The sequence below is a fragment of the Sinohyriopsis cumingii genome, chromosome 15 (genome assembly GCF_028554795.1).
Source record: "Sinohyriopsis cumingii isolate HCF-2022 chromosome 15, ASM2855479v2, whole genome shotgun sequence".
Classification (NCBI taxonomy): domain Eukaryota; kingdom Metazoa; phylum Mollusca; class Bivalvia; order Unionida; family Unionidae; genus Sinohyriopsis; species Sinohyriopsis cumingii.
The window spans coordinates 30,824,730-30,840,994 of NC_142975.1; the positions used below are offsets into that span (position 1 = coordinate 30,824,730).

General features: G+C 37.4%; 1 protein-coding gene across 1 annotated transcript; it reads left to right on the forward strand.

The window, feature by feature from the left end:
* The first annotated feature begins 742 nt into the window (after positions 1–742).
* On the forward strand, positions 743–13,097 carry LOC149781491 (glyoxylate reductase/hydroxypyruvate reductase-like). The gene is made up of 3 exons (XM_089935574.1): positions 743–1,087; positions 7,512–7,682; positions 9,472–13,097. Exons 1-3 carry the CDS (start codon positions 883–885, stop codon positions 10,089–10,091), a joined length of 996 nt encoding a protein of 331 aa, XP_089791700.1. The 5' UTR covers positions 743–882; the 3' UTR covers positions 10,092–13,097.
* Positions 13,098–16,265: the final 3,168 nt, after the last annotated feature.

The following is a 16,265-nucleotide window of genomic DNA, read 5'->3' on the forward strand; positions in this document are numbered from 1 at the left end:
CCATTTTAACAAAATGTGGCATTATATCAAACGTAATATATAACGTTGCCATTATATCGAGAGTGCCATGCTATAAGTGTCAGTTAACTAGACCCCCACCCCATATGACTCTTTGAGATGTCCATTGTCTTAGTCTGCATACGGCCAACTGGGAAGACTCTAGGAAATTATGGTCCTATGTGTCAGTAGACTGATATCATACCTTTCCCACAAATGTGAATAACAGTACAGAGTACCGATTACAACATTTATAATGCATTACATACAGCATGGTGGATGGAATGCAATAATTTCGGCCTGTATGCGGAAATGAGAAATAGATAGCATTACGAGGGTCTGGTATAATGTTTTATTCATCCCGTTACCGAATGAAGGCGCTTCAGTCGAAGTCAAAAGAAGAAAAAGTTCAAAGCTATTATTTATTTATCTAAACGTACTTTCTCTCAGTCATTTAAGTAAAATTTCTATTGTAGCCTTAACAAGAATATCAGTAAATTTTACTTTGTAAACAGACGACACTATAGTATACGTCTCAAGCAACCATTGAAACTGCTCATGCTCTCACTCTCTCTCTCTCTCTCTTATTATTTCTACCTGCACATGGGTTAATGTACATGTCACGGCACTCCCACCGTGTATAAAATTCAATTAGAACGTTACCAAGTGCGGTATATATTGTAATGCTATTTTAAACTTCTTAATGTAGACTAACAAACAGCCTTGATCGAGGTCATTACTTCCTCTTGTTGCGCCTGGACAATCGGAAACGAGGCTAACTACGGGCTATATAATAATCGGCGCTCCAACACGTAAACAAACCATTGTGTAAGAGAACACAGCGACATACCATCTCTGTATTCTAGTCAGACTTGACCAAGGGAGATGAGGATTCGACCGAATATTTACATCACTCGGCCCATCCCACAGGCGGCCGTTGATACCCTACTCACTGGCTGTGACGTCAGCCTCTGTGACAGCTCTGGGGACTACGTGCCACGGGAGGAGGTGCTCCGCGGTGTGAGGGGAGTCGACGCCATACTTTGTATGCCGACGGATAAGATTGATAAGGAGGTTATACAACTGGCAGGTAATTAGAAGTTTTATTTGACTGTAGTTTCTTGGATTATAACTTTCATTGAGCCAGCCTTAGCGGAAGCTTGACTTAGCGAACATTGTTACGACTTTGTGTTTATCCGTACGCCCGCCCACACTACGTAACCCTCAATGTTTATTTTTCAATACTTTTCTGTAATTTAAGTATCATTTTATTCCCACCATCTTCGCATCAGGAACATAGCATGGGGACGAGTTGGACATGCACCTTTTTGTCCAATATATAGCTTTACATGCATAGAGATACATGATGTACGAATTGTGTACCTGATTTTTTTTTTATCCTAGTTAATGTGCTGGGCAAATACAGCCATAGTCCCTGGTTGGTGTTATTATCATCATCATCATCATCATTATCATCGGTAATTGTAAAGTTGAATGATCAGCTCATCGCCTTTATTTAAAGAAACTTAAGTTGCATTTTGTTTTGTTTTTTAATTATTAAATCTACGTATCATGGTCCAATAATGGGCTATTTGGGGGTTGTATCATCTGCACCCTCACTCCACTCGATCCTAAAACAGCGAAACAAGAGGAACTTTTTTTTTATAATTTATTTCATTTCAGCATCATTTTCTTTATGTTTTCTTTACAGTCATATTGTTAAAAGTTTCCCCTGGAAACGCTTAAAATGTAGAAGCCTGTAGGGGCTCCATCCCAGAGACCCTATTGCCTACTTATGTACGCCCCACCCTACCCAGAAAGATATTTCTTGATCCATTTCTGCCGTATTATTATATTGTACGCATTCCTGTACGTAGATGAGAGACCGATAGGCGGGCTTACCAATAATTAGGTCATGCCTTACCAAAGACGTCATGTGTTCCCGTTCTAAAAGCTTACAAAGATCAATCGATTTAGACCTTTACCTTGTTAACCTACATGCCCCTACAGTGGAACTTTTTTTTTATTTATCATTTTTTCTTTTATAAATATATAAGCAAAATGGCACGGTGTCACCTAACTCAACATGTTAAAGTAAAGTCACCACGAAAATATACGTAAAATAGTAGAACTGTAGAATAATTATAACGTTTCAGATAGTCAATGGTAACTCTGAACTGGTATACTGAATACGTCATTACTGAGGTCAACAAACCGTGGTTGGTCACGTATCGAACGTGTAGATTCATGTGCTTGTTAGAATATAAGTTCTTATTGACAAATCTTACGTACAAAACCCCTTTTTGACTATAATGCAAGTAATTGCTGGTGTCAAAATTCAAATACCTACAGACTAATTTTAGGAAGATAAAAACTCATTGGCAGACTATTCCAAACGTTTCAGAAGTAACAACAAAGGGAATATGCTTTTTATTAAATTTACGGGAGGGGTAAAGTATGGAGAGGTTTGTTAAATTATTTAGATGAGCAAATGAATATATTTGTGTCAGTTGCAAAATATAGTTTTAGAGGTTGGATTTTGACAACATTATCCAAAACTTGGTAAAATGGACAAAAACTGTACTAGTATGTAACTTTGGTATTAAACGTCGCTGAAAATTTGTTTGGTAAAGGTGGTAAAATTGCCTTGCGACATGTGCGTATATTAATACGTTAAAAAAAAAGATAATGCCTCCCATCTCCGCTTTCTTTAACGGATCTCTAATTTGTTCTCAGTTTTCAACATGCAGCAGGTAATACGTTATTGCTTTGTTTTGTCATAGCAACTTTAGCTGGGATTTTTTGACCTTGACACCGGTAAATCAGACTGCGGGCGAAAACAACGCAATTAGGACTCCAGCTGTTAAAAAAAATAGGACACCACTCTGCGTACTGGTTTGGAATGACCTTGTTACCGTAAAGTCGGTGTTAACTAAGCTCTCAGTAGTAATAAACTACCAACAGATGATATTCAGAACTGTTTTGTAGATTATTGTTTCCAACAAAAGAACTTTGAATTCGTGTTTAGGTTATGCTAGCATCTTCACTTGAGAATCATCTGTTTGTTTCTATAAATGTTCGTACATAAAATGCTATGTAGGTAAAGTATAGTCAATACGGTCTTGATGTATTGCTTTGTTTTTAATAGCGATGCGTTGCTTTTATTGAGTACAAGAGACGGCATGTTATTTATCGAACTCGTACGGGGAAACGGGAAATTAAGTCATGTATGCTAAGCGCATATATATATATATATATATATATATATATATATATATATATATATATATATATATAATTTGGTGGGTGGGATAACTGCAATTTCTCAGCGCGAGATAGGCTATATATGGCGGCCAGTATAGGTTGGAGTAAGATCCCGGTCCGGTATGAACCACCGACCCATGGGAAGCTACCTACCCGCACTGTCTCAGCATGAGACTCGAACCTACACTGACAGAGGTGAGATGTCAGTGATATGTACAGGCGAGCGCCGTAGACCACTCGGTCACAGAGGCCAGTGATATGCAGTTTCGTACACACTCGAGAAATTGCTTACATATCACGCATTTCAAGTACAGGGACCTCGTTCTGGAGATTTGTTAGTTTGCTTCTTTCGGTCGCGAATCCAGGCCCGGCCCTATGGCAAGGCGAACGTGTCAACCGCCTAAGCCCCGAGCTTTCAGGCAATGCAGTTGTTGTGCTTGGGGCCACGCGCTCATCGCTTGCTGCCTTGGGCCCCGCATGCTGCCGTGAACCCCGCACATCATAAGGCCGGGCCTGAACTAATCCGACGTGCTTGCCACTGACCCAGAGCGCCTTATATGGGATAGTTTGTTTTGTTGCTGTTACTACACATTTAGCACATAACTGGCCACGTAATGACAGAAAATGGGAGCTACGTGCCTATAGGAATAATACACTGAGGCAGCTGACCCAGTTTGGCCTGGTGAATATCGATCATGTGACCGTTGGATTACGAATCCAGTTGAGCTACATCTGTCACCGTCTTTGTTGATAATATCCTATTGTAATTTAACAAATTTTGTCATCTAGCTCATTGATTATTCAATAATAAATGATCCTTTTGTTGGGTTGCTGTTTGCGATCCAATATAATCGAATCATCAAGTAGTAGTAGTAGTAGCGTTTACCGACACGTTAGCACAATGCTGACTACATGGTGCCGATTTAAAGTTAAGTTCTAAAACTGTAAATATAAAGAATTATAAAGAAATATTATAAAAGCTGTTCAGAAAGAAAAACAAAAACAAGCAAATCAAGCAAACCAAAAAAAAAGAAAAAAGAACAACATGAAGTCCTAAACTATACTATAAATAGGTAAAGATGTTAAAATTCTGGAGAAAGGCTAATAAACAGAAAAAGAAAAGTACAACATGACTGAGCTTTCTAACTTTGGTGATATTGGTGTAGTAAGTACAACATTATGTTCAAGACCGTAGCAATCTAAGGATGTTAAAAACTACATCCACGACTGCCATCCTTTCACCACGATATACCGTTAGACTCTCTGCCTGAATAGTGCGAAAAGTAACACGCTTGCTTAACACCGCTGAGGTTTTGAATCCGATCCATTGAGCCAGCAGGTTTAATTTAAATTACCGCCGATATGTGCCCATGTCCGATAATTCCTCATCATAATCCATTTTGTGGCTCCACGCACATACAGACACACAGGTGTGTGTGTGTGTTTGCTCTTTCTTTGTGGGGACAATATAATGTTAGCTGATATAAGCTTTCGTCGATGGTCGTGGTAATTTGTTAAGCTTCAAAAATTGTAAACATTTAGAGTTTTATAAAACCCGATGTATGTCTTACAAAACATGAAATTTGTTACTAGAACACGAGAACTCCATTAACGTTGACCTTAACGCACCTTGAACCGGACTGACTGACGAACGAGAAGCTAATGTAAATATGTATGCCTCTTCGGTAGTTGTAATGAAAAGTCAAACTACTTTAAGTGCATGGAGAAAACTGTTCTGTATTACATATTTCATGGATGTTGGTGTTTCGTTTGGTTCCATTCGGTTAAAACATCTGGTGACTCAACCTTGAAATAATAATAAATTGGGTTCTGGGATATTTTAAGTCAAAGGGAACTAATTTAGTTCTCTCTCTCTCTCTCTCTCTCTCTCTCTCTCTCTCTCTCTCTCTCTCTCTCAGATTTTGAGGAGGCAACTTAAAGTGTCCGTTGTAGGTACATGGCCAAGGGTAGTTGAATAAAGAAGAATCCGAGTTTTCGCAATTGTACTGGCTTGAAGATAGGTATAGTGAGATGTGTTCCAACTAAACGAACTCCACCAATCAACGCTTAGGTTTTATTTTTTTAGATAAAGTTTGAAATCAAGCCAGTTCGCTTGTCTTAAACAAATTCACAAATCACATTCTTCGTACACTGTTGATTCGAATTGCGAGAGAGTTACCGCACCCATTGTGTGTCTTTACCTATGTTTATCGGCTATAGTCAGTCTTTTCTTGACGCACGCAATTGCCTTGGGCGTAATTTGATCCTTTTTTATGCCATTGTGTCATATTTAGCTGTTTACATGTTCTTGTATTTTTTTTATAAAAAAAGCAGTAGGTTCATTAGCCAAGTCTAATAACTGATATGGACTGTGTCTAACATTTCATTATCAGGCACACACACAAAGTTCGTGAGAAACAATACTTCCTACGTCATATCCGAACATTTTAAAAAAAAAATATTTTGCTCAATGTTTTCTGTTTTTGACGTTGAGAGGTCATGCCATTATTATTGAACCATATAAGTGTCTTTCCCAATTATTTTCAAAAGCTTCATCAGGGACATTATAATGCACAAAGACTCATGCATTCCAAGTCATTATCAGAACTTCTGTCAAAAAAGAAAGAAAAGACATTAAGAAATTATTAAGTGTTATCAGTAAAAAAAAACCCCACGATTTCTAGTCTCTGTGCCATAATATCAACCTTCCTTCAAAGATACAGTCGCCGTATCCATGTTTTTTTGTTTGTTTTTTACCTGGACACTATCTTGTATCATGTATCTGAGGCTCTTGCAGTATTCTAATAATGGTCTAGGGAGAACTAAATGGATAAAGAGTATTCATAACATCTGATCGGAAAGCGGATTTTAGTTTATTAATCAAAATATTCTAACAAAATATGATTGGATGCAATCTTTAGGGAATGATTTCATGATCAGTTAATACAGATATTGGAATAATCCATTACTAGATGGACAATTTTTAAAGTGGAATTAAAACTACAATCGTATTTGCAAAAAAAAACTTACGCAAAAAAAGCTGATACTTACATAATTGTAAAGTGTAATTAAAATGAGAAATTTTTTTTATTAAAAAAAAAACTTACTCAGAAATGTAATACAGATATAGTAAAAATTGAAACCGCAATTATTGCTTGCCAATAGAAAATGAACAGTGGGAAAATTTGCCAGGACATGTAGGATTTTGAGAACTTTGCATGCAAAACTGCGTGGGTCATGAATTTCATTATCTCTTTGAATGTAGCTATTTCAGCGAAAAAAGAAAGAAATTATTACCCAATGAAGGTTTTATCATGAGTCAATATATGCGACCGAATGTGGCAAAATTTAAAGAATGATTTGAGTTCTCAGGAAGTTGGCATTTAAAGAAACTTCGCTAACTGATATATTTGATAAAATTTTCGTTAGTTTCAAATCATCTTTACCTGCTGTGTAGGTTCTTTTTCCATTTTTCTAAAGCATCAATAGGAGGAGAAAAGTACCATATATGCATCATTGCAACCTAGTTGGGGCCCCGACTGGCCGAGTGGTCTAAAGCGCTCACCGTTACGGATCACTGTCATATCACCTCTGTCTGCGTGAGTTCGAGTCTCAGGCTCGGCCAGTGTGGGTACTTGAGAAAGTTTGCCAGTAGCCTCTCGTGGGTTGCTGGTTCTTTCAGGGATTTTCCCTGGTTCTAACTCCACCATTTATATTGGCCGCCATGCATAGCCTCTCTTGTGCTGAAAGCTGGCGTTAAACTCTATAACTACAACAACCTAACGAGGTTACTACATATTAATTTGTGTTCCATTTATCATAATTTATTTCATGCCCTTCCGATTTTGTCAACATCCATGTGTATAGGTTTAAATTTGTTTTTATTCCTACAATCTGAGCTAACCTGCATTCACTGTGGAAAAAATATATCGTCCAAGGATGATGAATGCGCATGCGCATAATGAGATTCTAATAGTTTATATCATATGTTGCTAGTGTACATGAGTGTAATAAAGAATTTATCATTTGTCATTTTTCCTGTAACTCGGTTTATGCCAGCAAAAGCAAGCCTCCTTCGTGCACCGGAAAAAGCTTAAAACTACAAAAACGTAATTTGTTTAGAAGGGCAAGTTGTGTTAAATGAACGGTGACAAATGTACTTTGCTTTCTGCCACAATCAAGACGAAAAAGGGTACAGATATATTTCGTTCTTGTTTTCCGTAAGCCTGACATTAATTTTATTTTTGTAGGGTCCGAGTTGAGGGTAGTGGCTACGATGTCCGAAGACTGTGATCACATTGACACAGAAGAGTGCAAACGTCGGGGAATTCAAGTGATCACAATCCCAGGAGACTCTAACGAGACAATTGTAGACCTTACGATAGCGTTGTTGCTACAGGCAGTCGTCCAAAAGGAATCTGGTACGTAATTAATTCATTTTCACTTTTGGACTTGTCAGTCATGATCGAAACTCAAAGGCGTACTTAGGGAATTTTCAGGCGAAACTGCGTCATCATTTGCTCGGAAATTGTTGTTTTTTTTCGGGGTGGGGTATTTTTTTTAATTGTTTTATTTTTATGTTTTTGTTTTGTTTTGTTTAATTTAGTTTCGATGGTCAGTATTTAACGGCGCCAGAACGCAATGGTTATGTCGTGACGAGGAAATTTAAATACATTGCCTTGCCTAGTGATAGATCACGGCGAACGACACATTGCTGGCCATGTTGGGCATGAGTCAAACCAGTACCCATATGAGCCGGCATGCTAACAACCACTCACCAATCTCTGTTTCTCAATAGTGGGGGAAATTGGGACGTCCTCTGTAAACAAAAAATGAAGTGACTTGAGATGTTAGGGTTATCAAACTTAACGTTCTCGTAGATATTTAACCAAATTCATCTGTATATGTTGAGCTCTAACAGTTTATGTCTAGAACTAACAGTATCTGTCGAGCTCCAACAGTATATGTCGAGCTCTAACAGTATACGTCGAGCTCTAACAGTATATGTCGAGCTCTAACAGTATATGTCGAGTTCTAACAGTTTATGTCAAGCTCTAACCGTGTATGTCGAGCTCTAACGGTTTATGTCTGGATCTAACAGTATATGTGGAGCTCTAACAGTATATGTCTAGATCTAACAGTATATGTCGAGCTCTAGCAGTATGTCTAGATGTAGCAGTATCTGTCGAGCTCTTGCAGTATATGTCTAGATCTACCAGTATATGTCGAGCTCTAACAGTATGTCTGTATCTAACAGTATGTCTGTATCTAACAGTATATATCTAGCTCTAACACTATGTCTAGATCTAACAGTATATGTTGAGCTCTAACAGTATGTCTGTATCTAACAGTATATATCTAGCTCTAACACTATGTCTAGATCTACCAGTATATGTCGAGCTCTAACAGTATGTCTATATCTAACAGTATATATCGAGCTCTAACACTATGTCTAGATCTAACAGTATATGTTGAGCTCTAACAATATATGTCGAAATCTAACAGTATCAGTCGAGCTGAAACAGTTAATGTCTAGATCTAACATTATCTATCGAGCTCTAACAGTATATGTCTATATCTAACAGTATATGTCGAGCTCTAACAGTATATGTCTAGATCTAACAGTATCTGTCAAGCTCTAACAGTATGTGTCGACTTCTAACATATATGTCGAGCTCTAACATTATCTTTCGAGCTCTAACAGTATATGTCTAGATTTAACAGTAACTGTCAAGCTCTAACAGTATGTGGAAAACTCTAACTTGACAGACGCACAAGTCGTTCGATATATCCGAGGCTCTTAGCTATCTGATGTGCCGGACAACAGCTTTTTTTTCTTCTAAACCAGATCTGTCAAAATCCTGCCACATCGCCCTGATAGTCTGATGATTTTCAACATGACTGCTCAAAATCTGGCACAAAATTTTGATATCTGATTCTGACTGGTTATTGTCCAGATATTAGCTAATTATGAGTCTTAATTTTAAGCATGAGAGGATTAAGCACAAAAAGAATACTCAGAAAAACTACAGACTATATTTACAATAGTAATATGTATTGGATATTTCATACCATAAAGCGACTTGTATATGTGTTCCTCTCTCTCTCTCTCTCTCTCTCTCTCTATATATATATATATATATATATATATATATATATATATATATATATATATATATATATATATATATATTCATTACTTAATTGCAGATGATGAAGAGGATCCGGTAATACGCTCTAATCCACGAAACCTGCACACTAATAATAGGGTAGGAGGTTCTTTTTCTGTGGAAATGAGTAATAGAACTCTGGGCATTTACAAACTTGGACGCCTGGGTCTTAGTATTGCCAGGCGATTAAAAAACTTGGGTATCAGCCGCATTGTGTACCATGACGTAACGGAAGTGCTATCTGCCGAAGAGGTTTTTGCCGAATTTGTGTCTTTTGAACAACTTCTCAGTGAAAGTGACATTCTGTGTTTGTGTTCAGAGGGAAAGACTAAGAGTGGAACAACAACTGAAGAGGGCATGTTTGACAAAAAATCCTTCAAGAAAATGCCTAAATCTGCCATATTGATAGAAGTCACAAAGAGTCCTTTATTGGACTACAAGGACCTCTACACTGCGCTTAAAGAAGGTGAAATTCAGTGTGCGGGATTAAACGTTCGAGAATACGACACAACGCCATACAAACACCAGCTTTCCAGCCTCTCGAACTGTCATTTCTTACCTTACAGAGAATGCTACGAATGGGACGGTCGTAGAGAAATCTCAGTTAGTCTCGCGAACGAGATTTTATCGGCGTTGTCAAACAACGGAAATCCTCTGTAGAAAATCAACAAAACAATTTGATTCGAACTAGTTCAAAATGATGCAGTCATTGATGGTGTACCTTGAATTTCAACATGATAGACGTCACTGATCAAAGTCTATCTGAAAACATGTTTCATTGTCTTCGACGGTGATCATGGCCTCAGTTGTAAAGTTTTGATGAAGGTTTTTTCTTTGTATGTTGCATACATGTTATTAATTGGAAAAAGCTTTTCTGTTGAGGCTTTCAAAACTCGTATGTACTGGTTAAAATATTTGCAGAAGAATTATCACTTCATTTATTTGTCCAAGAAGCCATGTGAAAATATTCATATTATTTTCATTTTGTATTCCTTTCCTTTTGTCATAACAATGCTGCCAATCCACACGAAATAAGTAGAACTTGGGTCAAAACTATAAATACATCCAGTTGCTGTCCACACACACACATGAAATAAGTGGAAATTGGGTCAAAACTATAAATACATACAGTTGCTGTCCGCACACACACATGAAATAAGTAGAAATTGGGTCAAAACTATAAATACATCCAGTTGCTGTCCACACACACACATGAAATAAGTAGAACTTGGATCAAAACTATAAATACATCCAGTTGCTGTCCACACACACACACATGAAATAAGTAGAACTTGGGTCAAAACTATAAATACATCCAGTTGCTGTCCACACACACACATGAAATAAGTATAACTTGGATCAAAACTATAAATACATCCAGTTGCTGTCCACACACACACATGAAATAAGTAGAACTTGGGTCAAAAACTATAAATACATCCAGTTGCTGTCCACACACACACATGAAATAAGTAGAACTTGGGTCAAAACTATAAATACATGCTGTCCACACACACACACGAAATAAGTAGAACTTGGGTCAAAACTATAAATACATCCAGTTGCTGTCCACACACACACATGAAATAAGTAGAACTTGGATCAAAACTATAAATACATCCAGTTGCTGTCCACACACACACATGAAATAAATAGAACTTGGATCAAAACTATAAATACATCCAGTTGCTGTCCACACACACACATGAAATAAGTAGAAATTGGGTCAAGACTATAAATACATACAGTTGCTGCCCCCCCACACACACACACACATGAAATAAGTAGAAATGAAGATTTATTCTTTGGCTCTGTTGTTTTGTTTATTTATTTATTTATTTATATTTCTTACTGATAATCCTTGGTACAGTGTTTAAGAAAATTAAATAATGGATTTTAAATAAGTGAAAGTGACCCATTCGTTCTATGTACACTTTAAATAAACAGCCCTTATGTAAAACTACACCATATAATAATATTTTATTCACTTTCTGTGTTTGAAATAAATGCTGATTAAAACAAATACAAAGGGTAACATGCTTTGCAATTGAAACGTATAGCCGTTTGCAAAAGTAGAATACAACAACCTACTTCTTTCTTAAATATATCATCAGTCACCTCACGTTATGTCGTGTATCCCGTCACATGCCCCACAAATGTCATTTCCGTTCAGTAACTTTTTGAATGATATTATGGATTGGCTTCTGTTAGACTTAATTTAATTTAGTTTCCGGTCACTTACTTTTGGGAGTTAGGTCATGAATTGAAATTAAATTTGATATTAGGCTTGACTCTTAGAAGACTCGAATCAAGTTGGCTTTTCACGGTTTTCTAGAAAAAATATTACATAGTCATGGCCCCTGCTTGACATGGAACTTGGCATTTTAGCTCAGTAACTTTGAAGGAATTCATGGATTAAAATAAAATGTTATGTGAGGCTTTACAATAAAAACAATGGCATGTCAGTTTAGATTTTCACTGTTTTTCGGAAGAGTTTTACAGAGTTATTCCCCCAAGTTTGACTTTAATGTTTTCCCCTAGATTTCCGTTCCTTAACTTTTGATGTACTTGACGGATTTAAACCAAATCCAACAAGAGGATTTAGATTAAGAAGACGTCACGTTTGATTATATTTCTTCTTTTTCTCGACAAAACAATTTTGTCCTTGTTTGATAGAGAACTTTGCTCTCTGACTGCATCATATTGAAGGAGACATCCATGAGATATGGACACATTTCATATTCATTAAAAAAATATGTTGTTTTATCTCGGTCGTGTATCCCACTTTGGTAATGAGACTTGGTCTATGCTGGCATGATGAGTCGGCAACCATGAATGTTTGCACGTGTGTGTACAATGTCTAGAGACAGACATGCAGAGATAGTAGTGTGTGGCAACTATGAGTGTTTGTATGTGTGTACAGTATCCAAAGACAGACATGCAGACATAGTAGTGTGTGGCAACTACGAGTGTTTGTATGTGTGTACAGTATCCAAAGACAGACATGCAGACATAGTAGTGTGTGGCAACTATGAGTGTTTGTATGTGTGTACAGTATCCAAAGACAGACATGCAGACATAGTAGTGTGTGGCAACTATGAGTGTTTGTATGTGTGTACAGTATCCAAAGACAGACATGCAGACATAGTGTGTGGCAACTACGAGTGTTTGTATGTGTGTACAGTATCCAAAGACAGACATGCAGACATAGTAGTGTGTGGCAACTATGAGTGTTTGTATGTGTGTACAGTATCCAAAGACAGACATGCAGACATAGTAGTGTGTGGCAACTATGAGTGTTTGTATGTGTGTACAGTATCCAAAGACAGACATGCAGACATAGTAGTGTGTGGCAACTATGAGTGTTTGTATGTGTGTACAGTATCCAAAGACAGACATGCAGACATAGTAGTGATGTAAGATACTTATAGCACTACTATATAATGACGTCATTAATGTCAGCACGAGGGGTTGGGGATGGAATGTTAACAGTCCGTGTATGTTTTTGTATGTTTCATTCAACTCATTATCACTATTATAATGATTATTGAACATTATTATTTCAAGGTAAAGGTTCAAATTCCATGGTTATTTTGTCGTCGTTCATGTTTTCATTGGCATAGATACATTTAGTATTTTTTCAATAAAGATTTCCCGAACTCCTGACTTTGTGTCTTTTAGTATTTTTAAAAATGTTTTCTTCATAAGCTTGTGGTAATTACATTTTAAAAAGACAGCTTTTTGTACTTTCCCTTTTACACGCACAAAAACACGCGCAAATATGTACAGTACTTGCATCGCGTGCATAAGCCATCAAAGAGACAAGACCAAAACTAACCATAACTGTTTAAATATTAATTAATTTAATAATTAAATATGTAAATACACATTACATTCTTAAGATTCCTGGCATTACATGCAGATGGATTAAATGTATGAAGTAGGTGTAAACAAGGAACGTTTTGACTATAAGACATTTCAACCCAAATGCTCTAAATACTGCCAAAAAGACCGAGAAAAGATTTCGCCTAGGTTCAGTGTGAATTTAGCCTCCATCGAGATAGGTTTCTCTTTATTGGGATTTTATTGACCTAATTATTTAGGTATATACCTGATCAATTCCAATTAAATGCCATGTAAAACTTGTACCTAATGTTCACTTTTTGGTACAAACTGGTTGCGGAAGTGGGCTAATCAGGTTTCCATTCCAAGAACAATGAAGCGTTAAGATTTTCGCACTTTGTTTAATAACAAAGTTCCAAGCTGTGAAAATGCAAAGAAAAAGCCCCCCCCCCCCCATGTAAAGCGGCATATAGTGAATTACCATTTCAAATGACGAATTACCAAAGAACGTTTCTCGACAACAAGCTGTCAATCAATAGCTGTATATTTGAAATTCCAATCTTGTCACGGACAACGCGCCAGACATTATGTTATGACATCTGTTGTGGTTTGGTCTTGCTGGATAATTTCATATTTATCACACACACACACACACACACACACACACACACTGAAAGATGCTAACCTGGTCCTTAATAAAAACAGAACTGATCTGACACCCAATATGGTCACCAATGGCAGCCATCTTAAAAAATTTTGTTATCATAACCATGCCTGAACAGAAGGTCATACCGTCATAGGTGATTTCAACATAATTAACATGGTTTGCTGGCCCTCAATGAAAACGGTGTCAGTTATACATCCAGTATGGCTGCTACGACTATCGTAAATCCTTGTTGTTACTACTCTCACGGCTCATTATGATATGGGATTTTCACCAAGTTCCAAATAAAAAGTGCCAGACGTACATCCAATATGGCTGCCACGACGACTGCCTTAAAACTTCACTAATCCCCCTGAATGGATGACCATTACCACATCTTTACCAAAGGACTGTTAACGATGTCTACTTTGTCCAAAAATAAAACGGTCCCAAGCTGACATCCAATATGTGTACCACAACAGCTAATAGACGTTATTGCTGAAGAATATGGGAGACGGTTTCAATCCTCGACAGTTAAAATAAATAAAAAATTCTCATACTGAAGTTCTTGGGAAAAAAAATGTTCAGGAGAGCGTCAGTTACGTCGAGGGACTCTTGTTTATGGTAACAGCCTAATGTTTGCAAGTTAAATCCGAAATCTGATTTACATTCAGTCTGAGTTATGTTTGAAAACGGATGGGTTTGTTTTTGTGTCAGCCTTCACAATGAGACCAGCACTGGAGGCAGGCCCGGCCCTAGGGCAAGGCGAACGAGGCAACCGCCTTGGGCCCCGCGCTTTCAGGAAATCATTTCCGCAGTGCAGTGTTTCTGCTTGGGGCCCAGATCATCGCTTGCTGCCTTGGGGCCCCGCGTGCTGGCGTGGGCCTCTCACATCCTAGAGCCGGGCCTGACCGGAGGATAAAATTAAGCAACTTGGACATAAATGAGAGACGAGCCTGGTCTGTGTGTCTTTGAATGGCTTCTGCAACTGCAATTATCTCACAATCAAAATGACTGAGGAATGATGAAAAACAGAACAGGCTGTTACCAGTAGTTATGAAGGCCACTGTTTAAGTACACGTGTCAATATGGCTACTCTAGAAATTTAATATAACGCCACCATTGTGATAGAGCCACTATGGGAATTTAATATTAAAATTGTCCATGGATTTTACATTTGACGACACTATGGCCGTTATGGGTATTTTTAAATTGGGGCTGGTATATCTCTTATGGTAAATGAACATTACAGTTGGGTTTGTTATGTGAATTTAACGTTAAATATGTTCATGGGTTTTACATTTGGTGACTCTAGAGGGGTTGTGGGAATTTAAAATTGCTTGACTGGAATGAAAATTAGGGGAATTTAACATTAGGCGTCATTTTTAAATGACGTTGCTATGGCTGTTGTGGGAATTAGATGATGAAAAGCACTTTAGGACCTTTGGGAATTTAACATTATGGGTCGATATGGAGATATTTTTACACACTTCCAACCCATTCCTACTAACGTAATGATGTATGTCAAGTGTGTATGTCGTAGCTTATAACAGGACCTGAGCACAAAGTAGCTTTATGGTGTTAAATGTATGGTAAGGTAACATAGGAAAAACAGGTCAGTTGTTAAATGTATGGTAAGGTAACACAGGAAAAACAGGTCAGTTGTTAAATGTATGGTAAGGTAACATAGGAAAACCAGGTCAGTTGTTAAATGTATGGTAAGGTAACATAGGAAAAACAGGTCAGTTGTTAAATGTATGGTAAGGTAACATTGGAAAAACAGGTCAGTTGTTAAATGTATGGTAAGGTAACATTGGAAAAACAGGTCAGTTGTTAAATCTAAGATTGCCACTGTATGTTTAAGTCTCTGGAGTTTTTTCTATTGTTTAACTTGGCTGTGTCAATCGAGTTATCCCATCAAACCTAGTGCGCATGCGCACTAGAATTTGTAAAACAAGTTAGCATATATGAACATAAAACCATGAAAGCTTGCGCATGCGAACTAAAAACTATATAAAGAATATACAAGGCCGTGGTACATTGTTCTTGTCGCAGGGTATGACATCGCGCTGTTCACAATGCACAACAGGTGGCGCTCTACAGTTTCGTATTTTCCATAGGGTTTAGGATTTTAAAGAAAAAGAATTTCCCCGGCTTTCCTCACTGGTTATACTGGCTATTTAAAAAAGACCTTGTATATCTTAGGTATAATGCAAAGAACCTTGAATTCCCTTTATTTTGGTGTATGATTGATAGGTGTACTATGGGTTAAAGAGTATACAGCTTGGCCTTACTTCAAATGTGCACCTTTCAAAAACGTGCTAGCTCTACTTGGTCATTTTCACTTC